The 26,673-nt window shown below is 48.9% G+C and overlaps 1 protein-coding gene across 1 annotated transcript; it reads left to right on the forward strand.

Annotated features, from left to right (window-relative positions):
• The first annotated feature begins 518 nt into the window (after positions 1 to 518).
• On the forward strand, positions 519 to 25,262 carry NSFL1C (NSFL1 cofactor). The gene is made up of 9 exons (XM_055139262.1): positions 519 to 678; positions 2,515 to 2,612; positions 9,996 to 10,070; positions 12,909 to 13,074; positions 13,645 to 13,737; positions 15,625 to 15,734; positions 16,110 to 16,247; positions 21,485 to 21,649; positions 23,553 to 25,262. Exons 1-9 carry the CDS (start codon positions 574 to 576, stop codon positions 23,713 to 23,715), a joined length of 1,113 nt encoding a protein of 370 aa, XP_054995237.1. The 5' UTR covers positions 519 to 573; the 3' UTR covers positions 23,716 to 25,262.
• The last annotated feature ends 1,411 nt before the right edge of the window (positions 25,263 to 26,673 follow it).

The following is a 26,673-nucleotide window of genomic DNA, read 5'->3' on the forward strand; positions in this document are numbered from 1 at the left end:
GCCAAACTGCACAAGATTGGGGAGCCAGAAGCCACGCAGGGCTGTCCCACGAACAAACGAGCCAAACTGCACGGTGGGTGCGGAGCCAGAAGCCACGCAGGGCTGTCCCACGAACAAACGAGCCAAACTGCACGGTGGGTGCGGAGCCAGAAGCCACGCAGGGCTGTCCCACGAACAAACGAGCCAAACTGCACGGTGGGTGCGGAGCCAGAAGCCACGCAGGGCTGTCCCACGAACAAACGAGCCAAAGTGCACGGTGGGTGCGGAGCCAGAAGCCCTGCAGGGCTGTTGCTGCAGGAGCTCCCGCAGGCGGGCAGGAGCGCCGCGGGGGTCCCGGCTCGGCGAGCCCCGCGCTGCCTGGCGGTGAGAGAACGCTGAGCGCCCGCGCCTCCCACCGGGCACGTCCCGCCGCCGCGCTGCAGTTCCGGGCGTGGCCGGCGGGGGCGCGCTCCGGGGCCTCGTTTCCCGCACGGAGCCCTTTCCGGGCGGCACTGCGCCGGGGGCGGCGGCGGGCGGAACGCGGCGGCGGCGGCGGCGGCGGCCGGAGCGGTTTGGGCGCTGCACGGGGCGAAGATGGCGGCCGAGCGGCAGGACGCGCTGAGGGAGTTCGTGGCGGTGACGGGCGCCGAGGAGGACCGGGCCCGCTTCTTCCTCGAGTCGGCCGGCTGGGACCTGCAGGTAGCGCCGCGCGGCGGGCGGCGGCGGCGGCGGCGGCGGGCGGGGGCCGGGGGCGCGGGGCCGCGGGGGGCCCGAAGCGCCGCGTCATCCCGCCCGGCGAGGCCCGAGCCGGCCCGGCCCCCGGGACCCCGCCCGGCCCGGCCCGGCCCCGCCCCCCGGCCGCGGCCCCGCGCCCCCCGCCCTCCGCCGGGGCGGCCGGGCCTCGGGGAGCCGGCGGGGGCCGGGCCCGGGGACCCCCCCCCCCCCCGGCCCGCCCGAGCCGCGGCGCGCCCCGCCCCCCCCCGCCCGCGGGGATAAAGCTCGGCAGGGTCGCGGGCTGGGCGGTGGCACCCCCCCAACACGTGCCCAGGCAGGTCTGGGTTGTTCCCCCGCCCCCCGCCCGCCTTGGATGTGCCACTTGCCCCGTTTGGCGCCCCTTCCCCAGAGTCCGAGATGGACGGGGGCCCCAGGCACCGATCCCCGGCGGGAAACCTTGCAAGGGGTCGCAGGTGCCTGTCAGGCCGCCCAGCAGCCCCAGCCAACCCCCCCACCCCCCCGCACACACACACTCAGCAGGAAGGGAAACTGAGGCTCGTGCCTGTGGCATCCTTTGTTGTTGATCCCTCCAGGCCCGGTCCTGGCTGCTCCGGAGGCGCCTTCCCAACTGCCTCCCCGCTGCCGACCGTGGCGTGTCGTGGGTGTTTGTGCAGGCAGGGTCAGTGATCAGTAGCCACCGCTCCGTGGAGTGGGGGAGAAACTCGCGACCGCGGGTGGTGGGAGCACTCCCACCTTCAATTCTGGGTTGGTGTGTTTGTTTTTGGTTTTTTTTCCTTTCTTTTGGCTTTTTGGGTCACACCCGGCGATGCTCAGGGGTTCCTCCTGCCTCTGCACTCAGACATCATTCCTGATGGGGCTCGGGGGATAATGGGATGCTGGGGATCGAACCCGGGTCTGCTGCATGCAGGGCAGACGCCCTACCTGCTGTACTGTCGCTCCACCCCCCCACCCTACACACATACCGCTTCATTTCTGGAATGCAGACATGACCGTTCGTGCGGGTAAAAAGGGTCTTCTTACCCATGGCACGACGTGGATGGGACTCTTGTGCCCTTTAACCAGATTGGAAGCGAGGCCTCAGAGACAAAGAAAATAGAGCTCTGGGACTGAACTCTCAGCCCCGACTCCTGGCTGTCGTCAGAGCTCAGAGGAAGGGACAAGCTGACTGCCTGGGATCAAGCCTGACTCCACTCTGTGGCTGGAGCGATCATACAGCACGTCGGCGCTTGCCTTGCACAGGACAGACCCAGGTTCAATCCCCACCATCCCGGGGGCTGAGGAGGTGTCTCCAGCCTGCCAGGAGGAAATCCTGAGCACTGCTGGGTGTGGCCCCCGAATCAAAAAGGCCCAAACCTGACTCCATTCCTTAACTGTGCGCCTCTGAGCAGTTTTCTTGACTTGTCAGTGCTTCTGTGTCAGTAGAAAAATGTAGTACTTAAGAGGTAAGATTCTCAGAGAAGCATGAGTTAAAACGTGTAGAGAGGTACACTCAGAACAGCGTGCACCGTAGTAAATGTGTGCTTGTACTAGGGTGCACTTCCCAGTGAATGAGAGTGAGGAATGTGTCCATCTGATCCGTTCTTCCTGCCTTTTCGATCCTTCTTAGTAGGTAGAATTCAGCTGCTATGAAGATGTAATAATTGACACTGTGGCCTTTCGGTCTCTGTTCCTTTGGGCCCTGGATATAGACTGCCTTGTGAATGGGGGACACACATTTGGGTCTTTCTCCTTCCATGCCCCAAGGAGTTGTGTGAGATAAAGGCCTGTGAAGGGTCCCACGTTGCTGCCTTTCTGTTTCAGATCGCCCTAGCAAGCTTTTATGAGGATGGAGGGGACGAAGACATTGTGACCATTTCACAGGCAGCCCCCAGTTCCGTGTCCAGAGGCACAGCCCCCAGGTAAGGGTCCATCTGAGTTACTGCTTCCAGCACTGAGGAGCGGCGGTCGTCTGACTTGAGGGTTCGGGCCTAGGGATGCTCACTTGTGGGTTTGAGTGAGTTTGATGGCGGGTGGGTAACAGCTCTTTGCAGTTCGTTCCTTTCCTGCGCCACTATCTGAGGGTGGTTTGTCATCCAGTTCACACAACATACTTTGAAGGTATTTGTATCTTTTATTTAGCAAATTCGAGGAAATGCCTCTATCTTTAGAAGTTATGTTTTGTTGGTTTGTTTTGTACCCAGTGGTACTCAGGGCTTACTTCTGGCTTCAGACTCGGGAATTACTGCTGGCAGTGCATTGGGGACCATGTAGGATGCAAGGCAAGTGCCCCACCCACTGTACTATTTCTCCAGTCCTCTTTAGAAGTTCTTAAAATCAAAGCCAAAGGCCTTCGGCAATGCTGCAGATGTAAAAGGTTAATCCCAAAGTTGTTCAGGTTGTTTTTTAATTTTATGATGCCTGTTATACTGCTGCGAGCTTTGGGGGGTTGGGGCTGGAGGTATACTACAGCGGGTAGGGTGCTTGCCTTGCATGCAGCTGACCCAGGCTCATTTCCTGATATCTTATATGGTCCCCCAAATACCATCGGTAGTGATCCCTGAGCATTGCCGGAGATGCCCCTCAAAAGAAAGAGTTTTGAAGGATAGAGACTGTGGCTCCCATAACTAGAGCACATGCCTTGGATGTGCAGGGTCCTGGGCTCATTTCCCTGCTCTACATAGCACCGTTGGGTGTGACACCCACAGCACAGCAAGTACTTTAAAAAGAAGTCTCTGTTACTCACCCTTTCCCAGACTGATAAGAGCAGAGTACTAGGTGAAATGGTGTCAACCTTTGTGGCTCCTTGTTCATTCCTCTTCTGTCCTTTTAATTGGCTTCTGTGTTCCCAGAGTGGACCATTGTTTCCCAGCAGAAGCAATACTGTACCTCGGGGGACATTAGAACAAGGGGGAGGGGGGCCTCGCTGCAGTTTGGGTGGCTCTGTTTGTCTGCTTTTAAAAGGTAGGTTTCCAGGCAGGCGCTGGATTCTGGTCTTTTGCCTTTCCCTGAAAGGTGGGTGGTGGGCCAGCCAGTGTGGGGAGTGATCAGCAGAATGGGGCGGTGCTGCCCTCCAGGCACAGACAAGGCCCTTCCTGCCAGTGGGCCTGCATCATAGCTCCCCCCCCCATGCCGGAGCCTGCTTGGCTTCTCCTGTCTTGTCTGTGTTCTCACCAGAAAAATCTGCTGGAGGGGCTGGAGCGATAGCACAGCGGGTAGGGTGTTTGCCTTGCACACGGCCAACCCAGGTTCAATTCCCAGCATCTCATATGGTCCCCCAAGCACTGCCAGGAGTGATTCCTGAGTGCAGAGCCAGGAGTAACTCCTGTGCATCACAGGTGTGACCCAAAAGAAAAAGGAAAAAAAATCTGCTGGAGTTGGAGTTCATAATAGAGAATGTTTCGGGAATGTTGCTTTGTCAGTGAAGCGGTAAATTCTCTTTCTTTGAGGGCATCTTTAAGTTTCCCGGGGCCAAAAAGGTGACTGGAGGGGCTGGAGTGATAGCACAGCGGGTAGGGCGTTTGCCTTGCACGCGGCCGACCCGGGTTCGAATCCCAGCATCCCATATGGTCCCCCGAGCACTGCCAGGAGTAATTCCTGAGTGCATGAGCCAGGAGTGACCCCTGTGCATCGCCGGGTGTGACCCAAAAAGCAAAAAAAAAAAAAAAAAAAAGGTGACTGGAGTGGTAGAAGGCCCTGAGTTTGATACCTGGTACCACATGGTCCTTCACTGCTAGGTGTGCGTTCCCTCATCTCATCTGTCTCCCACCCCCACCCCCGTTAATGTGTTTCCTCCCTTTGAGGCGCCTGTCAGGTGTCACTGGTAGCACATTGGGGTGTGATCCTTAAGAAGAGGACTTTGAAACCTCTGGTAGAGACACTGATTTCCTAAGATGTGACTCTCACAGCACTCCAGGTTGAGTTGTTGGCATGTCAGAAATACAGAGGGGCAGAAACTGACACTTAGCTTCTGGTGTCAATCACATATTCATGCTTCTCCTTTTCTAGTAGTGTGAAAATCCTGTTAATGACATAAGGAGCACGGCCCTGATTGCCTGGCAGCCTGGATTTAAATTCCAGTTCTGCCACTTTGTAATTTTGTGGCCTTAAATAACTTAATATCTCAGCCTGTCAGTTTTCCCTTCCTGCCAAATAGAAATAATAGTGTACCACGTGGGCGATTATGTGAGTTAATTCTTATGAAGCACATAGAACATAGTACATGTTAGCAGCTATTGTCTTTGTTGTTGTTGTTTTCGTTTTTGGATCACCCCTGGTGGTGCTCAGGGCATCCTCTTGGCTCTGTGCTCAGAGATCAGTCCTGGAGGGACTTGGAACACCATAAGGGGTACTGGGGATCCAACCCAGGTCCACCACATGCAAGGCAAGCACCCTTCCCACGGTACTAGCTCTCGAGCTCCTATAGTCATTTTTTTAATATTTCCTGTCTCATTCCAAAACTGCAATATATTTAAAAATAGATATAAAGTAAAAGGAGCAAGGAAACAGTTTAATATGAAAATTGTGAGTAAAAGGCTGAGCACACATTCATACGTATAGAAAGGCCTTCTCTGTGTCTGTGTTAGAGCTCACTCAGACTTGGTCTGGGCTTAGGTGAAGACAGGGAAGGGGAGAGCACAGAGCAGTTTATTTCATCATTATCCTCGTCTGGAACGTGCTGCATTCTCAAGCCAAACCTGTCCTTGCACTTAAGGGAAATTCTGTGTGGGAATCTGCCTTTCCCGCTCTTTGCCCTGTTACAAGAAACTCATTCTGCTCCTGGCTTCTCTCCATTCCCCGTGTTCACATTCTCAAATACCCTCATGTCATCACAGCCTCCCTGGAACAGCACTTAGTGAGTTCCTTGAACTTTAGAATTGGGGGGGGGGGTCTCAAAATGGAAATCCTGAGCCCTTAGACAGAATCTATGGAGAGGTCTAAAAATTACCTGAAAGTATAGGCAGAAATATGAGAGAAAGCTGTATGTTTTCTAGTGAGGATGGGGAATGACACAGCAATCTACAATAGCATCGTTTGTTTTTTCCTTATCAGATCTTCAGAATGCTTTGGTACACAAAAGGTTAGCCATTGCTCTCAGAACAAGTCTGAACTCAATAAGCCGCCCTTTATTGGGCATTGGTAGGTGCTAGGCACGAGCTAAACCATCATGGAAACATCCCGCTAAAACTCTGGGGAGTCGGCACTGTCGTTGTCTCCGTTTCATAGGTGAAGACACAAGCTGAGCACATTCCCAGGATCACACAGCCAATAAAACAAGGCCTTAACCACAGCTCTGTTTCTGCTCCCAGCATCTAGCTCAGCCAGAATGATGTACTACCTCTCCTTCTGGTCTTTCAAGGTTCACAAGATTCAGAAGTCGCCCTGGTCTTAAATCTGTTCCAACCAAAATGATTGTCAGGGCGGAGGGGGCTGTCTCAGGCCTCTCACTTGACAAGACAGCCCATTCTAATGTTCTGCTTATACAAATCTCATATGTCCTTCAGGTTTAGCTTTACCTGCACCTTTTCTGCTCAGTATATTCTGAACCCCAACCTAGGCAACATAACCCTGGTCTATCTCTCAATTCCAGTCACAACTATAATTCTCACTTTGACCCATAGCCATGTGCCTTCTTTGTGAACTCCCCTTCTCATACTTAACTTAATTTTTCTATCCTAAGTAAATTGTATGTTCCTGAAAATGGGAGGGATCATAGAAGGACTGCCTCCCATCTGTCTAGCCCTGCCAGTTGTTTTCACCTGAGCTTATCTGTGCCTTGCCAGCTGAAGTAGTAGATCAGATACTCATCATTTCTCAGGCGAGTCTTAGAAAGGTTGAGTGACTCACAGCTGCTGGGAGGGCAGATGGAACACCAAGTCGGGTCTGTCCCAAAGCTGCTTCGACCATTTCCAGCACCATGCTCACTTAAAACTCCAGGGACTTTCTCTGATTATTTAAAATGATACAACTTAAGATGATCATTACTGGCCTCAATGGCAATTTCAGTTGCTTAAAATCAGACAAGATATTTGGTCTTTTTCTCTAATATTATTCTTTTTGTTTTGGGGCCACATGCAGCAGTGCTCAGGGATGATTCCTGGTGGAGCCGGGGTGCCTGGGATCGAACCCAGGTCAACTACATGCAAGGCAAATTCAGTACCATCTCTCTCCAGGCCCTCATTAATCATGTTTCAGATGCTCAATCGCCACATGTGGCTAGAGGTCTGTACTGTACACATATTGGTACAGATCAGCTTTTCTATCCCCACATAAAGTATCTGGCAAGATAGCAGACTTCTGTGTCAGTTCAGAGTGCCAGGATAACCTAGGAGATGGAATTTTAATACTGAGAAATTGGCATTTCTGCGAGCTTTTGCTTATTTTTGGAGACCAGAGAACAAATTGTTCTGGATTGGTAGTGACCCCAACATGCTTCAAAGGTTGTGCTTTGGCGCAATGGTGTTGAAACTTAAGCGTTTATAAGAATTACTTGAAGATGGGGTCAGGGAGGTACTCGGGGACTAGCGCTTTTTTATGCAGGAACCCTCAGCTGGGCACCCAGGCACAGCTGGGTGTGGCACAGAAACAACCCAAATAATTACTTGGAGGACTCCATAGAACAAGATCATTGGAACTTGAGCTCCTGATTGAGAAGCTGCAGTTTTCACAGTTGGGGCTCCTGGTTCAAAGGCCATTTTGAGTCCCTGTTCAAAAGTAACAGTGGAAAATGAGCCAAATCGTTTAAAGGACTTTGTATGCCTCAGTACTCTTACTGTCCCCAGATAGCCTTTGTGGTTGCTGCAGTCTTACAGAACGTCATTAACATACCCAAGAGCCTGGGTGACAGGCAGGGTTGGGGTCAGAACCAAAGAGGTGGGCATTGGAGTCTGTGCTGACAGTCATATTCTGATTAGGAACTTTAGAGGAAAGAATCAAACCATAGTCAGACGAAACTGTTGGCCCAAGCAAGTGTACATGTGTGTATTCATAGATGCTTGTCACAGAGAGAGTGTGTTTTCCCTCTGTAGCTCTTAGACTGGTCATTCGTGGAAAGGTACCCCTGGGAATTAGCTTTTCAAGGCACAGCTACAGATCTTATCACTTGGGTCCTTTTGAACCATGTCGTAGAAAGATCATGGAATGCCCAAGAGGTTCCTGTTAGCTGACTCAAGCAAGGAATGGATTTGTTAGATCGATTGGTCTTTGTTCCTATTTCCAGTTGATAGAACTTCAAAGTTTGCTTTGCACACCAATTGGCATCTTGAAATATTCTTCAAAATTGAACAGGGCGGCTTTCTTTCTTGCAAACCACTCTTTTTTCTGTTTGGCCTCTCTAACCCTTTGTTATCTTATTACAAAGCTCCTTTTTCCCCCTAAGAAATACTGGGGAAGGTGGGAAGGGAAGGGAACTACAAAATACATATTTCAGGGAAGTATATAAATAAAAATATACTTATTTCAGAGAGATAATCTGTTGGGCTGAAGTACATGCTTTGCGTGCAAGAGGCCCAGGTTTGGCCTTCTTCCTGCAAGTGGTCCCCTCAGACTTCTAGGAGTAGCCTCTGAGCACCTATCCTGTTGTATCACTGGCTTTGGTACAAAAGCCAAAATGTTGATCTCATGATCCTTAAAAAGCTAAGATTAGTCCTTGGGGCCAGGAGACTATACAGCTGAGTTCGTTCCCTGACACCACAGAGCCTCTCAAGCATCACTGGGTCTGGTTCTGTAGGGCCCTGAGCACCACCAGGTGTGGCCCTGGGGTCCCCAGCGCCAAGTGACCCAGGTATCACTGCATCCCTGGACAGTAGCGTTGAACAGCCAACTAAGGATCTAGGATTGCACCCAGAGTCCCAGAGCACCACTTCTGAGACCACCTGCACCTAAAGCCCACCCCCTGCCAAATATAAAATTTTTCCTTGAAAATACATTTAAACTAGGAAAAAAAAGTGACAGTGGAAGACAATCTTGGAGGAGAGAGTTCACTGTTCTCACACCCAGTTTTAGTGCCCCATCCCCATACAGACCTGCTTTTTCACCCTAAACACTGATAACCTTTTCTTGACTGAACTGCAGCCGGAAGCATATAGAAGCCCAAATCTGTTTTCCTTGACCCTTTTTTTTGGGGGGGGGGCGGATTATGACTGAGTTGCTGCAGTGCTACTGTTGCACCCCCTGAATCTCTGAGCATCCCTGTGGCGGGTGGTATGCCCACTCTGGGGAACCCTGCTCCAGTATTTACTTCTTCCACTCTTTGTATTTGTATAACCTGTTCCTGTGATGCCCTTCTAACAATTGTAAGGAACTAGAACTCCTTATGCTCACACAGCTCTTCCTCTGTCTGGCTGTCCAAATCGGCCGCATTTTTCCCAGGAACCCTTTCTTGATGTTCACCTGCTGCACAGAACAGGAGGCTCTGGCTCCCATATGTCCCCTGTGCTCAAGACTGCCTTAGCCCCATTGCAGTGCTGAATGGGTTGTTTTCCTGGCCAGGGTGCTACATGGCTAAGAACTCTTATCATCTATATAGACTTGGCATCCACGCAGGCCTTTCATCTCAGCTCTTAAAAATTGTATGGCCAGAGAAATAGAACAGTGGGCAGGGTGCTTTCCTTTCATGCGGCTGATCTGTGTTCAATCTCCCACACCCTGTATGGTTCCCTGAGCAACCCCAGAAGTGATCCTTGAACTCAGAGCTAGAAGTAAGTGCAGGACATAGCTGGGTCTGGTCACCTAAAAATATAAATAAATAAATAAATAAATAAATAAATAAATAAATAAATAATAATGTATGGTGAAGGGCCAGAGAGATCATACGGGAAATAAGGCTCTTGGCTTGCATACTACTAACCTCGATTTGGTTCAAATCCCCAGTAGCTTTTATGGTCCCCTGAGTACCTCCAGGAGTCACTCCTGAACACAGAGCCAAGAATAACCCTTGAGCCTGAGCCTGGCTGGGTGTGGCCCAAACCTCTGCCCTACAGAAAACACGATGATGAAAGTAGTCTTAGTAGTAAGTTTTTAAAGCAGAGCAAATGTGTCCATTTCTCCCTTCTCCAGCAGAGTATTAATGAAATTTGATCAACTTTACTGCAGTACTTTCTAACTTACTCTTATTCCCCTGTGACCTTAAAGAAATACCACTTTGTTTTGCCTGCAGTTGGCCCTCTTTCCTAGAAATCCTCTTCCTTCCCCACCCAAAAAATTCTGCCCCCCCCCCCGCAGTGTTCTCAACTCCTTAACTGCTAATGATAAGACTTTCTTTGCAACTCGCCCTGAAACCATTTTGCTCATTTTTGTATCTCCAGCGATAATAGGGTGACATCCTTCAGAGACCTCATTCATGACCAAGATGAGGATGAGGAAGAGGAAGAAGGCCAGAGGTGAGCCTTTGGTGGGGGCAGGTGTGGGCATAGTGTGTGGGAAAGCATGTAAACCATGCCTAAGGCTTCAGTGAGCTCAGCCATTAGCGAGTCCTACTGGGGCTGCTCTGCTGGTTATGTCCTGGGGCAGTTTCCTGACCCCACTTCCAAATGATCCATGTTACTGCTTTTAGTTGTTTGGTGGTTTGTTTTTGCTTGTTTGTTTTGATTTTTCATTTACCTAAAGAATGTGTCTGAATTATACTGAAGATAATTGGGGAAAGGAAAAACAACTAAGAACAAGTTATTCATAATAGCACAACTCAGAAGTAACCCAATATCAGTATTCTTTCCTTTGGGTTTGGGGAGGCGCACCCAGGTCAGCCAGTGCAAGGCAAGTGCCCTGCCCTCTGTACTGTCTCTCTGGCTCTATTTCTAAAGAGCTTTTTAATTGAAAAGATGATATGTCCACAATAAACAGATTAAAGGCAGAATAAATACAAACAATAAAATGTATGATCCCCCAAGTATGTTTGATTTTAACCTTTGTCATGCCATGGTAATTTTAGTTTTCACTATAGTAAATAAGATTTTTGTAATAAAAGTATTTCCACCCTTTGGTAACTACAGATGCTGTTTTTAGTCTTGATGCTGTGTATAAATACATGTTTTCAGTTTGTTTTTGTTTTTTGCTTGTTTTTTTTTTGTTTTGTTTTGGGGTTTTTTGTTTGTTTGATGAAGTAAAATTGTTTTATTAGAAAGACATTTAACATGGGAGTAGAGGGGGGGTTTTCAAGAGTGGAACACGGAGGCTTCTCCAGAGGGTAAAAAGGGCCTAGATTGTATTTTGTTTATATGAAGTCAGATCATTTTTGTGTCTCTCGTTACATTGATGCTTCATCTTAAACATTTCTCATGTCATTAAATTTGTTCATGAGCATTTCCAATGACTAATTATGATCCATATGTATGTCCAATATTAAGATTGTTTCCGGGCTTTCCACTAGAAATAGTGTGTGAGCATCTTTTTCATTTATATTTTCTACTTCATTTCAAATTACAGTTCCTAGAAATTAAAATGCAGGTCAAGGATCTGAGCATAATTTTTTGAAGTGTGTGAAATTTTGAAGGGCTTGAATGTGTGGGCTAGGGCACATACTGTACCTGTGCACAGGGGTCACTTCTGGTGGTGCGTGGAAGACCATATGCAATGCCGGATATCTAACCACAGTTGGCTGCATCCAAGGCATGCATCTTAACCCCTGTGCTCTCTCTCCAGGGCATGTTTTTAAGGTACTTGATTACAGACTGTTACTTCTTTAAGGTTTTGAGATTTCTCTGAAAGAAAGACTTTACAGTCTGTTGAACAGAACTTCATTTACCTGGAGTGAAGGAGGATGAATTTGCTGTAGCCTCATTTAATGGGTTTTGTTCTCTAGGAGGTCTGCCTCGGTCTGTCAGACATCCCCAAGTTATCTTGTATAATAACCATAATGGAAATTCAGTTACCTCATCATGGTCACTCTTTGCGAAGAAGACTGAGAAATGACATCATGTATTCTATTCAGTTTTCATGATGTAGTAAACTTTATTATGCCACAGAACATTCTTCTTAGGTACACACAAGGTTCAAGACTAAATGTTATTTTCAGGATTTTATACTTAGTAAAAGGCACGAGTGTGAATGCGCAACTCCTAAAAGACTTGTTTCTCTTTCCACTCCTCTCCTGTCTTATCCTCCAGGCAATAACCTTCCTTTCTTGGCCCAGCATATTAGATCTGACATTCGACGTTGGTGCTGTTGTCCTTACCAAGACCTACAATGTTGCCTTGCATTCCCTAGGAAATTAAAGGCTGAAACTCATTTTTATAGGTTCCCAGCTCTCCCCACTCAGGATGTGCCTCTGATACATGTGTGACTAGTAGTGATAAGGAGGCAGCTAGTCAGGCTATGACTGTTGGTAGGTTTTCAGACCCAGGTTTAGAGATACCAACTTAATCTCATGCCATGCTTAGTCCATTGCAACCCTGTTATGGATCGCCTGGGGCTTGTTTTTGTACTTCTCTGATCTTCTCTAAAGCACCCCCCCCCCCCAACCCTTTCAGTTCCCCAGTGTTTGTCACAAGACTGGCAAGATGAAGTGAGGATTGGGTGAGCTCTCTGTGTTGTGTCACACGTCCTCACCTGTGTGCATTACTCTGTGCTTGTTCTTTTGCATACATCTGCTGATTTGAACCTCACGGTCCTGACTTAAGGAGCAGGTAGGTAGGGCATGTGGTCCTTCCCTTCCATTTCAAAGACAGGAAAAGTGAGGTACCAGGCAATGTACTTGCTTGCCCTGGGTCACACGGCGGCTAAGCCAACACTAGAGCCGAGCTGCTTGTACTAATTGCCCCACTGCTGCCATTAACCCAGAGCTGCTGGTGATAGCTCCTGCTGGCCGGCTGTAGTGCTGGCTCCTGGAGAGGGGCCGGCCACCAGATGGATAGTCATACTCAGTCGGGACTCTTCAGAGCTGACATGCTGCCGTGCATGCCTGGAATGCCCTCCCCTGGTCTCTTCACCTAATAAGCTCATCCTCATCTTCAAGACTCAGCCCAGAAGACACCCTTCTAGGAAGCCTTGACTGTCTTCCCCAGCTCATGTTCCCAGAACACCACTTACTGACTTCTCTTGCTGCTCACACTGCTTTATTGCCTGCCTGCCTCCTTACATGTGTCCCCATCGACAGTAAGTTCCTTCCACATGGGCGTTGTTCTGTTCACCCCAACGTGCCGAGCATCTCGCCCAGAGCCTGGAGCATGCTCTAGTCTGGTCTTCTAAGTGCTTTCGGTGTTAGATGTGTGTTTTCTGCGCAGGTTTTATGCCGGGGGCTCAGAGAGAAGCGGACAGCAGATTGTTGGCCCTCCCAGGAAGAAAAGTCCCAACGAGCTGGTGGATGATCTTTTTAAAGGTGCCAAGGAACATGGAGCAGTGGCTGTGGAACGAGTGACCAAGAGCCCTGGAGAGACCAGTAAACCAAGAGTGAGCACAGATGGGGAGAAGAGGCCCTTGTTTCTGTCTGACTGGATTGGTCCTTGTTTCTGTTTCCTGCACTTGCTTGGTCTCCTGTGTAGAAGAGCAGTGAATTTCTTACCAGTTAACAAAATCAAGATTTGTGGCAAAGTTTTTAAACGTATGGCCTGTGGTCTCAAATTGTGTCCTACTCCCAGGTTCTGTTTGGTCTGTCCAATTTGGCTTATTCAATGTCTTGCTTCATTTTGTTTAATTAGCAGAAAATCTGGATTTTTGTCTTGGAAAAATTAAAGTCTTTTTTTGTTCCCTGCTCTCAGATTCCTGCATGGCTGAGATTCCTGCATGGCCAGTAAGAGCTCCGTAGCGCCTGTCCCTTCAGCCAGGAGCCAGCCCTGCCCCATTCTCACCCCAGTCCTGGCTGTTGAATTTGTTTACCTGTGCTACCTGCCATACCTCACAGCTCTGAATTTGATGCCCAGAGAATGTGTATGGTGGTTAACAGATTTGAGCTGTGTCATTATCTGTGTCAGTTATCTCGCACACACCCTCAAGTGTTTTTTTTGAACTTGTCTTTTCCAGCCTTTTGCAGGGGGTGGCTACCGCCTCGGGGCCGCACCGGAGGAAGAGTCTGCCTATGTGGCGGGAGAGAGGAGGCGGCACTCCGGCCAGGATGTGAGTGAGCGTCTCCTCCCCTAGTGCTGTGCTGTACTCGCTGCTGTCGGTCGGGAGGGCCTGGTCACGTGGTGGGTAGGAACTGACAGCCTTGAGAGGGAAGCCCGCAGAGGTGCTGCCCTTGCCGCCGTCCACGGACAGAAGAAAAGCTTAGCTCAGAAGCAGGCGGGAAGGGGCACAGGGGATGGTTTCATTGTTGTCTGGATCCCAGCCAGAGGGACCTTGTGTCTGGGGTTCTGGAGTGTGGGCGTGGCTAAAGAACTTCTTCAGCTCGCCAGAAAAGGCCTGAACTGCAACTTCTATAAAATTGAACTTGCTGTTGTCTAGTCCTCCCTCCCCCACCCCAGCAGGTGCATAAGGGTCCTCCCTCCATTAAATGCAGTAAATGTGATCCTGTACCACATTGATCGTTGTGTGTGCAGGTAGATGATCCATAGTATGCTGTAAACATTCTTACATACCTCTAAGACTTAGTGTCTGGGCTGGAGAGAAAGTACACCACATGTAGCTGACCTGGGTTTGTGCCCCAGCACCACATAGATCCCCCGAGCCATCTCCAGGTGTGATTCGTGAGCATAGGACCAGGAGTAACCCTAGCACTCCAGGGTATGGCTCAAAATGAAAAAAAGAGGGGGAGGGGGAGAGAGACTTAGTTTCTATAATGTATTTGTTTTTAATCAGTTTTGGTTTGGGGCCACACCCAGCAATGCGCAGGGATTACTCCTGGCTCTACACCCAGGAATTACTCCTGGTGGTACTCTGGGGACCGTCAGGGATGCCAGGGATCAAAACCCCTAATCATTTTAGTTTTTAATTCCCAAAAAAAGTCAAGCCAGAAGAAAATCCTATCCTATCCACCTGAGATAGCAGTGTTGCTAGGGTGGTTTTTGGTTTTCTAGTCCAGTGTTTCTCAGCCAGGAGCCACATGGTCCCCTGTGGTCTCCAGGATTCCAAGGCTCCACAGGTAGAAATACGTATAAATGTGTGGGGGTGGGGGTCCAGTACAAGAGTAGGGGACCAACTGGTGGGACTAGGGGCAGGGTGCACAGGAAGTAAACAAGATTGCAAAGGGTCCAAGTGTTGAGAAACACTCTTGTAGACCCTTTTTTGTGAATGTGTCTTGAGAAAGTTGTGAGCAGAAATTTTAGGCAATTTGGGGGAGCCAGAGAGATGGCACAGCAGCAAGCGCTTGCCCTGCACACAGCAGGCCCAGGCTCAATCCCCAGCACCCCCACGTGGTCCCCCAAGCACACTAGACGTGACTCCTGAGCACTGAACCGGGGGTGAGCCTTAAGCATATTTGGGTGTGACCCAAAAAGGGAAAGGGGGCAAGGGGACACACCCACGTGTGCTCAGGATATATCTCCTGACTCTGTGCTCAAGGATCTCTGTTGGCAGTGATGGAGACCGTAGCTGGTGCCAGGTATTAAACCCAGGTTGGCATGTGTAAGGCAAGCACCCTCCCTGCAGTGCTAACCGCTAGCCCCAAGATAATACTTTTAATGGCTGCAAAATCGTCTTTTGAGTAAATTCGCTGTGAAGTTGAGTTGCATATGACCTACATGCCAAACTCGCTGCCAGCCCTATCGATCTTTGATCAGGTCACTTACTGAGTGCCACTTAGCTAGAGAGTGGCAGTCAAGACACAGCCCTAGGTCTGCTTAAAGTCCAAGCTCTTAATTGGCTCCCTAGCACCTTCTCAGCTTCAGGTTCATATTGATTTTATTGGTTATTGATGTATTTGTGTAACCAGATTCCCGTGTGTGTTTAATAATGACTCAAGTAGGGACACTCCGCTAACTTGCAGGCTCATGATGTTCGTTTGCAGTTATATATTGTGCTTGCCAGGTTTCTGGCCGTGGTTGAATGGCTTGCCTCCTGTCCCAGGTTCATGTTGTGCTGAAACTCTGGAAGAGCGGGTTCAGCCTGGATAATGGCGAACTCCGAAGCTACCAAGACCTGGCCAATGCCCAGTTTCTGGAATCTATCCGCAGAGGGTGAGCAAAGCCTTCCCGGTTCCCTTATACGGGGAAGGGGACTGGTGGGAAAGAAGCTGATCTAGATGTTTATAATTTGAGAAGCAAAAGATTTTAAGTAGCAGGAGCATAGGTTGAGATTTTCAGATCTGCTCCCAGAATCGTGTATGTCCTTTTTGCCTTTGGCCTGGAGCAGAGCTTAGTGACCGGGTAAGATAGAGGTCTCGACCTCACCTGGGGCAGGCGTGGTGGACAGGACTTCCCATCCCTCTGCGAAGGTCTTTAACGGTTTCACGGTTAGAACTGGGACGTTTCTTCTGCCTAACCCCATCACCGTCATTCCCATCATTCCCGTCCTGCCCTATCTCCCAGCTTTGCATCTTCTCTCTCCCACAGGGAGGTGCCAGCAGAACTTCGGAGGCTAGCACACGGTGGCCAGGTGAACTTGGACATGGAGGACCATCGGGATGAGGATTTCGTGAAGCCCAAGGGAGCCTTCAAGGCCTTCACTGGCGAGGGTCAGAAACTGGGCAGGTAAGGAGGAGGACAGGCAGGAGTGCAACTGTCATTCAGCCTGGCCTGACCTGGTTGTTTTATGTAGCTCTTTACTTGCTTACAAAATCCTTCTTTTTTCCCCCTTCTCAGGGGAGGAAAAGTCTGAAGAATGTGAGCTTAGGTGTTAACAACCTAAGGCTAATATAAAATCTTTCCACTTTCCTGGCTTCATGTCTGTTCTAGAACTGCCTGATAATTATGCTGGAACTCCCCGCTCCTGTATTGTGAGGAGTGCGGAGATCAGTGCCCTCTAGTGAGCAGACAGAGCAAGCATGAGGAAAAGGCACTCGCTTTCATTCCAGCGAGAGTGGGGGTGACCTGGTGACTCAGCTAAAGCAGACATGTATGTTCATGTTACCTGGGTGATGATTGACAGGAATGCAGAACCCAGCTCCCATCAGCCAGCTTCACAGAAGTGCTACATAAGGCCCGGGGAAGCTCCTGGAGGTCTCTGGCCTATGTGGGCTACTGTTCCACCACTGTGGCAGCTCTCGCCCCTATTTTTTGGTCCCTGCCTGACACTTCCACTGTCACTTCCTATACCTTTCTGGCCTAAGTCCTCTGCACTGCCAGCAGCTGATAGGATCGATTGGTTCTCCCACCATACCCTTGACACTGCAGGCAGGCTACCAAGATCTCAGCTTTGACCATTGCTACAGAGTCCTTTGGTCAGTTTCCTTCCAAGGGGACTAAGAGGCACTCAGAGCATGGTGACCCTCCCCACAGGTACAGTCCTTACAATGCATTGATCTGGACAGGATCTCATCTGGAAATCTGGGCAAGTCCACATTTACTTCATGTTGAGTGGCAGATGTTAAAAGTGTGCTTGAGGGAGGCTTTCCCACTGACAGGGTGGACTCCGCCTGCTCACCAAAGCTGCAGTCATTTTTCATAAGGGAGATAACAAACACCTTAGTACCCAGTTTGTTTCCACTGTGAAGAAAAGGAGCAGCTGGTTATTCAGACTCGGTCTGAGTGAGACTTGGATGAACTGCTCTCACTGCTGCATGTGACCCAGCTGCTCTGGGAGTCCAAACGGTCAAGTGTTAGCAGTTCTTGGGAAGCACCAGACATGGGTGGGTACCTTTAAACAGACACATTTTGCTGTATCTCTAATCCACGGTGATTAGAGCATTCAGAACTAATGCTCATTGAGAGTCTTGCCCCAAACAACAACCATGAGACCTTGTACCGAGGTTCCCCTCCAGGCCCCATGTTTCTTGAGGGCATCAGAGACTGGTTGCTCTCAGATGACCTGCTCTCTGCAACCCTAATGAAAAACATTAGCGTCTCCAAGGGACTTGGGGTCAGAGTTTAGGCAAATATTAAGTGGGCTAGGACCTTGAAGAAGGAGAGTAATGAGCTGAGTGTCTTTCTGTTAAGTATGCACTCCATTGAGCATTCCGTGTGTTGCCACCCTTAATCCTGTTTTACCCCTGTCCTGGTCTTGCTTCGGGCCACACTGCTGGTCAGGTCAGTACAGTTCAGGGAGCAGGTAGTTTGGTCTCCACTCTTACCCACCATGCTGCATTGAGTCTCAGATGTTTTTTGCATAACAATACAGACATTTGTTTCTGCTTCTGGTATATGCAAAACCTTCAGCTATGAGAGGTTTTCATCAACTCCCTCTCATATTAGTTATAAGTAAACTGAGTCTTAGGTAATCCAGATCTGGGTCTGTCTGACTTCTAGGCCTGGCAGAGTATAGTAATTTAAGAGCATAGGACCTAGCATGATCCAGACGGCTTGGATCATATTCCACTTTCACCTCAGACTAAACGGAGATTTGGGGCAAGATGCGTGATTCCACTGTGCCTCAGTTTCCTCATATGTAATATATAAGTGATTATTTTTTTATTTTTTCTTTTTGGGTCACACCCAGCGATGCACAGGGGTTACTCCTGGCTCTGCACTCAGGAATTAACTCCTGGCAGTGTTCGGGGGACCATATGAGATGCTGAAATCGAACCCGGGTTGGCAGCAAATGCCCTACCCAATGTGCTATCGCTCCAGCCCCAAGTGATGAATTCTTTACCCAACCTTTAAGACTGAGTAAACCAAGTGCATGTCAGATGCTCATACCTCCGGCCCCGCTCCATAATGGGAGCTTTGTAAGTATATACCATATTTATCAGGCCTCCCCAAGTCAACCCTATTTCTAGAATGTATATAAGAAAACCAATCAGAAACCAAGTAACAGATCCATACATCAGGCTTTTTTAGTACCAACTTAATGCAGAAAGCTATGCTGGGAAAAAAGTATCCATTACCTCCTTGTATAGAGGATTTCTGAAAAGTCTGGTATTTGCTGGACCTTCAGCACACAGTATTTCATCTAGTTCTGGTAACAGTAGTTAATTATGTCACACATGGAAACACTGAAATTGAATAACTTGCTGGAGGTTGAACCACTTGTTTATTTTAAAACCATTAGAGCTGACACCAGAGAGTGTTCCTTCACACTGAATCTCCCTGATGTCATTTAATGAATTACCTACCATACATACCCTAAAATGAGTAAGGAACTAGGCATAGGATTCCTTTTACACAGACGGAAATTGAGTGGCTGTAGTGATGGTACATGCCTTGCAGTGCCGGTTTGGCCTTGATACCCCATGGTCTCCTGGGCATCACCAGGTGTAGCCCCAGTGGTTCCTGACACTTCAGGGCCCAAGCAGCACCTCCGCCTTGTGCCCTCACACGGGGCCATCCTGGAATGCTCTGATCACCTGAGTGTTTCTTGGGACACACACACACACACACCCTCCTGCCCACCACCACTAAATCAGATTCTCTGGGAGTCGGTGAGAAAAAATTCAGTATAAATATTCTTTTCTGAAAGTAAAGCCTGATGGTATCATGGCTATTAGGAATATATAGGATGTAAATGGAGAAAACCTGTTCATTGGTTAAGGTTTTAAATGTTTTAAAACTGCTCTCCGGTGTTTGCTTTCTATCTTATCTATAAAGTTAAGATCTCAGAGGATAATTCTGATGTAAGTTAACTGAGACTATGTCACACACCCTTTCCCTGCCAAAGTAAGTTGTGATTCTGAAGCCATTTTTTTCCCTCTTTCCTTCCCTCACCCTTACCTGAATTGACAAGTCACCTGCGTAGGAATAGTGTATTCCTTCTTACTTTTTGGCTCAGCTGAGAACGAGTTCCCTTTCTGGTAGGAAAAATGGCTTCGGAAGTAGGATTAGTACAACAGATAGGGCAGGGAGATTGCTCATGTAAGACCAGATTCATTCCTCAACACCTCAAGCTCTGCCAGGAATGATCCCTGAGCACAGAGCCATGCAGAACTCCTGAGTGCCACCAGGTGTGGCCTAAAAACAAAAAATCAAAATAAAGAAGAGCTTCAGTGAGTACCTGTCCTATACTTGGAATTGTTATGATTGAGGGACAGGCTGCCTATAGTCTAGAGAGTTGTAAGATCCATGAAACTAATTTCTAAACATCTTTTAAGATCTATAGTAGGATATATCTGTACATCTGGCCCACATTTCAGTCCCATATGCAGCGAGGCTATAGTCAGACTGATGTATAAAAGTTTCTCATAGCACATAAATGTGGCCGACATTCTCTTCTGAGCTCTTGTCTCTAGGCCCATATTTTTTACATTCTCAGAAAAAAATATGATCACTCTTCAGTTTTTTGTTTTGTTTTGTTTTTTTGCTCTGGGTTACATGAAATACTTTATCTGCAGGAGATTGACAAGTGTAACAGTAAAAAGCACATTGTGAACTGGCAGAGAGGTCAGTGGGCTAAACACATGCTTTGCATGCAGAAAACCCAAGTTTGGTTCTCAGTACCACCTGGTCCCCCACGCTCTGCAGGGTATCGCCCACAAACAAAGGGCATTGGCTGAATAAATCTGTTTCACTACATTATCCTTCGGAACTTTTAATGTGCTAGTGACCTGTAATGATTCTTTTTTTGTTTTGTTTTGTTTTTTGTTTTTTGGGTCACACCTGGCTCTGCACTCAGTAGTTAGTCCTGGTGGTGCTCAGGGACCACATGGGTTGCTGGGAATCAAATCCAAGCCAGCTGCATGCAAGGCAAACACTCTACCCGCTATACTATCACTCCAGCCTTGACCTGTGATGATTCTAATATAATCTATGACACTCTGAAATTTTCCTGGAGATCATCTCAAAGGACTCAAGTTCTAGGGAACACACTTCCTGTTGGATTTGCTAACCATACCGTTTTACGTTAAAGATTAGAGAGGAGGGACAATAGATACAGAAACTTGATCTAATTAGATGCCAGGAGATAGGGGCAAGTGAGTTCTCATCTGAAGACTTCTCTCTACAGATATCTAAAACAGGGTATCTGTTAAGAGAAAGGCTGAGTGAGATAAAGGTTCCAAATGGAAGAGGTGGCGGATTGGGAGTCCAACGTACATTCCAGTTTGTCAGCCACCCTGGATGCTGTATGTAATTCTCCCATTTAATCCTTGAAACCTGAGCAAGTGGGTAGTAACAACTAAAGATCCCTTTTCTATCCTTGTTGAAGGGAAGAGATTTCCCAGTGCCACCATAGCTGGTAGGATGAACTCAGATGCAGGTTCTTTCTCACTCTAAGACTATGTGTGACCTTTAAACACAGCACACACTACACAGCCTGTACTTAGTACGGTTCCAACCCTACAGGACATTTACAGCCTTCAGAAAATCCCAGCCTCCTCCTGTTGGTTGGCTTGTGGGTGTGCAATATTCATGTCACTGAGGTTGCACTGGGGAATGCCTGAAGATTTCATCATGGAGAAGTGTCTGAAGCTCCCCTCTTATGCCCTGGCAGTGACTGCCGGGTTGTGTCAGTACTCTATCATTGCAGACTTGACGCCCTCAGCCCTCTGAGGCTGAAGTTCACCCTTAATCTGTCGGATCCTCCAGCCTGGGACTGCATCTTTCCTGCCAGAGATTGTTGTATTTACTACTTCCGCCCTTCAAAGACTGTTTTAAGTGAGAACTCCTGAGGAAGAAGGGACTGAGGGCCCAGGATTAGGATTACTCAAGAGTGAGGGTTAGAGGTGAATTCTGCTGGGCTTGTAAGTTTGTGAGGGCAGGGGTTCTCTCGGGTCATTTACTGTATCAGAAGTACCAAATCCCATGTTAGATGAAGCCATTCAGTAAAAATCCGAAACCAGGATTCCACCCCTGCTAGGGATTTTATTTCTCTCCATGCCTTAATCTGATTCTCTCCTCAGCACTGCTCCCCAGGTGTTGAATACCAGCTCTCCAGCCCAACAGGCGGAAAACGAAGCCAAAGCCAGCTCTTCCATCTCAATCGACGAGTCACAGCCTACCACAAACATCCAAATACGGCTTGCTGATGGCGGGAGACTGGTGCAGAAATTCAACCACAGCCACAGGTACCTGTGCACACATTCCACCTGCCTCCTCTAGGAGTGTCCCAGAAACCCCCATAGTAGGTGGGAGCGAGGGAGCTGTTCTTTCTCCTGAACACCGGCAGGCATACCCTGCCTTCCCAGGGAGACAGGGGGAAGGAGGGTCCAGAGCTTTGGCTCTGCATCCCGCCCCTCTCTTAAGTATGACCAGTCATGTTTCTTCCAATCTGGCTCCCACGGGCCCCATTCCTCTTACCTAAAATTAGAAGATTAGGTTCTTCGGGTATTAATAGCCACCAGATTCTTGGTTCATGCTAAAGCCCAAATGCAGAATAGATAAAATTTGAACTGCTTTGGTTGACAGAGGGGAAAGAAATATAGTACCTCTCCAGCCTGCTTCCCTCCTGTGAGGCTTTTGAAACCCACTCAGCTTGATAAGGTCTTTTCTAGGTCTGACTTTTGAGAAGTTTGGATTTCCTGTTTATATGAAAACAATTCTTTCTCACATTTTCACATTTTAAAGATAAGGAAACTGAAGTGTGGAATAATTAAGTTTAGTAAGGAAGACTGCTTGTCACCAGTAAAGATATTTTGGCATGTTCTCTCTCTAGCATAGTAATACCTAAATTTCACCAACCATAGACCAGTTCCATCAGGGCACAGGGCACTGAATGGTTTGACGACGCTTGAGTGTTGTTCGGATTCCTTTTAAAGGAGAAACGTGTGAGAACTGGAGCGATAGCACAGCGGGTAGGGCGTTTGCCTTGCACGCGGCAGACCCAGGTTTGATTCCCAGCATCCCATATGGTCCCCTGAGCACTGCCAGGAGTAACTCCTGAGTGCAGAGCCAGGAGTAACCTCTGTGTATCGCCAGGTGTGACCCAAAAAGCAATAAATAAATAAATGAATGAATAAATAAATAAATAAATAAATAAGGGAGAAACATGTGAAACAATCCCTAGGACAGAGAGAGACTTTGTTCAAACATTTCTTGTTCCTTAGTTTCACTTCAGGTGCTTGGAATTGAAGGGGATCAGTCCATCACAGAGATTTGAGTTCTTTGCCTTTTGAGTTCACTCGGTCTCTCAGCTCTCTCCTGAATGGACAGCCCATCTCAAGTGAAGGTGGAATACGAATGAAGGGAATGTGTACGCTGAAAGCCTGAGGCTGCATCTTAGGGCTTCAGTTCCTTAGATTAGCCAAATCAGAGACAGTATAGATTGTAAGGGTTGGTGATGGGAAGACACAAGTCCTTAAGCACCTTAGAGGAGAAGACTGCCGTTTTTTAGGTGATCCATCCCCATAATTGCCAGGTTTAGGACACAGTGTATAGAAAAGGAATTCCAGCACTCAAAAGTGAGTTACTTTCATTCATTCATATATTCTACCCTAATGTTTGAGTGCTTCCTGTGATCTGTTATTCATGGTTTACAGGAAGATCTTTTCTATTAATCTAGAATTGTGTTATTCAAACTAATTCAGTATCATAGAGGTAAAGAAGATAGATCCCGGGAGTTTGGGGAAGGCTGCTCGGAGGAGGTGGCTTTCAATCTTTTGGCTTGAAGTTTGATAAGGATTATAGGAAAGGGATCAGGCAGAGAATAGGAAGAGGGACCCAGATCTGGGCAGAGTGGGGCATGGTGAAGAACTAAAAGTGGGAGGTGAGTGAGAGATAGCATCATACTGGGCCTTGGAATCACAGGAAGGATAGTGGTGTTTATCCCAAGAAAAATGGAAACAAACTGGGAAGGGTTTTCTGCAAGGAAAGAAGTAGGACCCCGTCTGCTTCTGAAGGTGAATTCTGGCTCCTGTGTGTAGCACAGGGCTGGGGAGGAGCCTGGGGGTGGGCCCGATGCAGCCTCCACTGGCTGAGGTCGTTGGCAGCAGGGGGCTCTGCTCACCACCTCATTCACCCCCACTTCACCAGGATCAGCGACATCCGGCTCTTCATCGTAGATGCCCGGCCAGCCATGGCTGCCACCAGCTTTGTCCTCATGACTACCTTCCCGAACAAAGAGCTAGCTGATGAGAACCAGACCCTGAAGGACGCCAACCTGCTCAACGCCGTCATTGTACAGCGGTTGACATAACCGCCCGGCCCCATGGGCAGCCTCGCCTCCTTCCTGTGTTTCCCACGGCCTGCTGCCCCTGGGGACCACACCCCCACCCCTCCCACATACCCAGCAGTCCAGTGCCACGTCTCCTCCGTAGCTCTGGGTTCTTAGATCTCAGTTGGACATTTGTTTTCTTTTTAGTTGCATTTCCTGGGTTTTTGTGACGATCAATGGACTTTAAAGAAAATAATAAAAACAACCAAAAAAATTGAAGGAATATCACCAGCATGTTGTATGGAACCTCTCCCACTGAAGTAGGTTCTTGCTATAAAATCATTTATCTCCAAGACCTGTGGGAAGGGGCCTTCCTTCCATACTCTGCAGAAAATTGCTTGTGGCACACAACATCGCCCACTCGTATGCCCACCCACCACCGCCATGATGCCTGGGGGAGGACTCTTCTACCTTCATAGAGAAGGGAAGAGGGAAACTCCTAGGAAGAGGCTTTGTAGCCGCTGTTTCCCGAAAGAACAGTTCTGTTGCCAGGGCAAGACTCTTGCTGGAGTCCCCGAAAGTGTGAGGTCAGACCAAGATAATAGACATCTTCACATAAGGAATGATTCACTCGTGTACTCAGACTCGGGGCAGTTCAGGTGCCCAAGGCCCTGGCCAGTTGGGATTCTAACCTTCCTTCCTTTCCTGGCCCTATCTCCCCTCACAACCATACTGCTCCCTGGTGAGTGCCCACTGCTTCCGCCTGTACTTCATGTCCAGAGACCTGAGTGTTTCCAGGAAGTTAATGGGACATTACTTTCATTGGGAAGCAGCATGTACCAACCCAAACGAGTTAGAGTCGGGATATCTTGGCCTGAAATATAGACAGAATCCAAGTGTCACTGTGCCATTCACCAATGATGCATGACAAAGTCAGATACTGAAGGCTGAGTTCCCTTTCTTACAAATGCCTTCCACCACAGTGGCACCTGTAAGAGGCTTCTGCTGAGTCAATTTGGAGGGGTGAGTGTAACATCCGTGCATGGCTTTGGTGTGCAGATTCCGCCCCCATTGTTTTCTGCCCAGTTGAGTTCTGATTTGTGAACAGTTCAGGCAGTAATGCCAGTCTGGTAAAGACCATACCCTCAAGTGTACTTTCTGTGCAAGTTTTGGAGAAGAGAATCGCTAGGGTCTTGGATGGAAGGAAGCCTGTCCACCTCCCTGGGAAACGTGAACTACAGACTTAGAACCAACACTGACTCAGACTCTCCTGGTCTTGAATCATAATGTGCCTCAGTCCTCTCTCCAAGCAGTTATTACCAGTCACTTTCTCTTTCCTGCTTCACCCACTGCGATGAGCCAAGAACCAACACTACTTCTACCCAGAACTGGGACGGGGCCTGGGGCGTCTCCCCAGGCCCATCCCACGAAAGGGACGTGGCTTGGTGCTTCCAATCCCAAACCGGCAGGAGCCTGCCGCATCTGCCACAGCGTTTCCTCCAGGTGAAAGTATTGACGGAAACTAAAAGTGGGTCTGGAAAAACTTTGTACACTATTGTCACCTTGACCATTAAAAACCAGAATGAGGACGATGGAGTTTTGTACTTTGTAACCGGTTGCTTTAAAGAAGGTTGGGTGAGTGCAAGTCATCATAAGTACTTGTGGTGCCTCACAGTAGTTTTACGGCATAAAGCCTCGAGCCCCCGTCATCTAGCTGGAAAGGGATGACGTCTGTCTGCGTCTGTTCTCAGGCCAGGACAGGGAAGCAGAGTAGAGAACATTCATTTCTTCTCTCCAAAGGCATCCATAACTAAGCAAGTGTGTGTGCTGAGTGCATCTCTCTCAGACCTCGCCCCTCTGCCTGTGTCCTGTCCTCTAGTGGGGTGCAAGCTGCAGATGCATCCCAAACCCATTTGTCATCACCCTCTGCAGTCTCCCAGGCAGTGTCCATCTTTTACTTACAGCACCACAGTGACCTCTTTATTGGTCCCCCTGCTTCCACCCCTCCAGCCTATACAATGTGCCACTCCCCTTAACACCTCCAGGAGCTGCCCAGGACTCCTGGAAACCTCCCACGGCTGAGAGGACCCATGCCATCACTTGCTATCCCCAAGCCTTGGCTTTGCTCAGGGGTTTATTCCTGGCTCTCCACTCAGGAATGACTGCTGACGGTGCACAGGGAGGGGACATATGTGATGCACCCTCCCTGCTGTACTCTCTCCAGCACCAACCCTTGCTTCCCCCCCACCCCCCAGGCCTGATGCATCTTAGTCAACTGTGTCTTTCCTCACCCCTCCATTAGGGATATCCAGAAGGGCACACCCTTTATGTTCTCTTGTTTCTTCAACACTGAGCACTCCTAGATGCTGGATACAGGAGGTCCTCACCAGATAATCGGTTGGAGGAACCTTCCAGAATAGAGACCGGCCCTCCCTACCTGAGTGGTAGGAGCTAGAATGGCTGCAGGCTCTTCCTCCCAAAGCAGCTTCTCCTTCGGCCACCAGGTGGCATCACTGGAAAGGGCACCTAGAGCTCCAGGTTCTTTTCACTGAGGTGCTGACACGGTTGGTGAAGAATTAGCGCTTAGGGGAAGCAGGATATGAAGGAACTGTGTGCTTCAACACGTGTCTCCTCCCCCAACCCCTACCCCTGCCTGGGCTCGACAAGACAATTAAGGATCAGTGACTTGGGCCAGGGAGATAGTTCAATGGGCTAGGGGGCAGCATTTGCCTGTGAAGGCCCAGTTTTGATCCCCAGCACCCCATGGTTCCCCAAACTGCCAGGAGCAGGCCAGAGCACTGAGCCTGGAGCAGCTCCTAAGCACCCATAGATGCTTTTGGCCCCCAAACCAAAAGCGAACAAAGAGGACTGGTTTCTGAAAAAGTTGAAGCCAGAGTGATAGCACAGCGGGCAAGGCAGCTGCCCTACACATAGCCAACCCAGGTGGGATTCCCGGCATCCCGTATGGTCACCTGAGCACCACCAAGAGTGATTCCTGAG

The sequence above is a fragment of the Sorex araneus genome, chromosome 5 (assembly GCF_027595985.1).
Source record: "Sorex araneus isolate mSorAra2 chromosome 5, mSorAra2.pri, whole genome shotgun sequence".
NCBI classification, from domain to species: Eukaryota; Metazoa; Chordata; class Mammalia; order Eulipotyphla; family Soricidae; genus Sorex; species Sorex araneus.

What these genes read in the sequence shown, in the direction of transcription:
- NSFL1C (XM_055139262.1), top strand. Translation starts at nt 574, where the DNA reads ATGGCGGCCGAGCGGCAGGACGCGCTGAGGGAGTTCGTGGCGGTGACG. An exon ending in GAAGAGGAAGAAGGCCAGAG is followed by an intron (nt 10,071 to 12,908) that starts GTGAGCCTTTGG and finishes TTTTCTGCGCAG; the next exon opens with GTTTTATGCCGGGGGCTCAG. An exon ending in GAGGGTCAGAAACTGGGCAG is followed by an intron (nt 16,248 to 21,484) that starts GTAAGGAGGAGG and finishes TTCTCTCCTCAG; the next exon opens with CACTGCTCCCCAGGTGTTGA.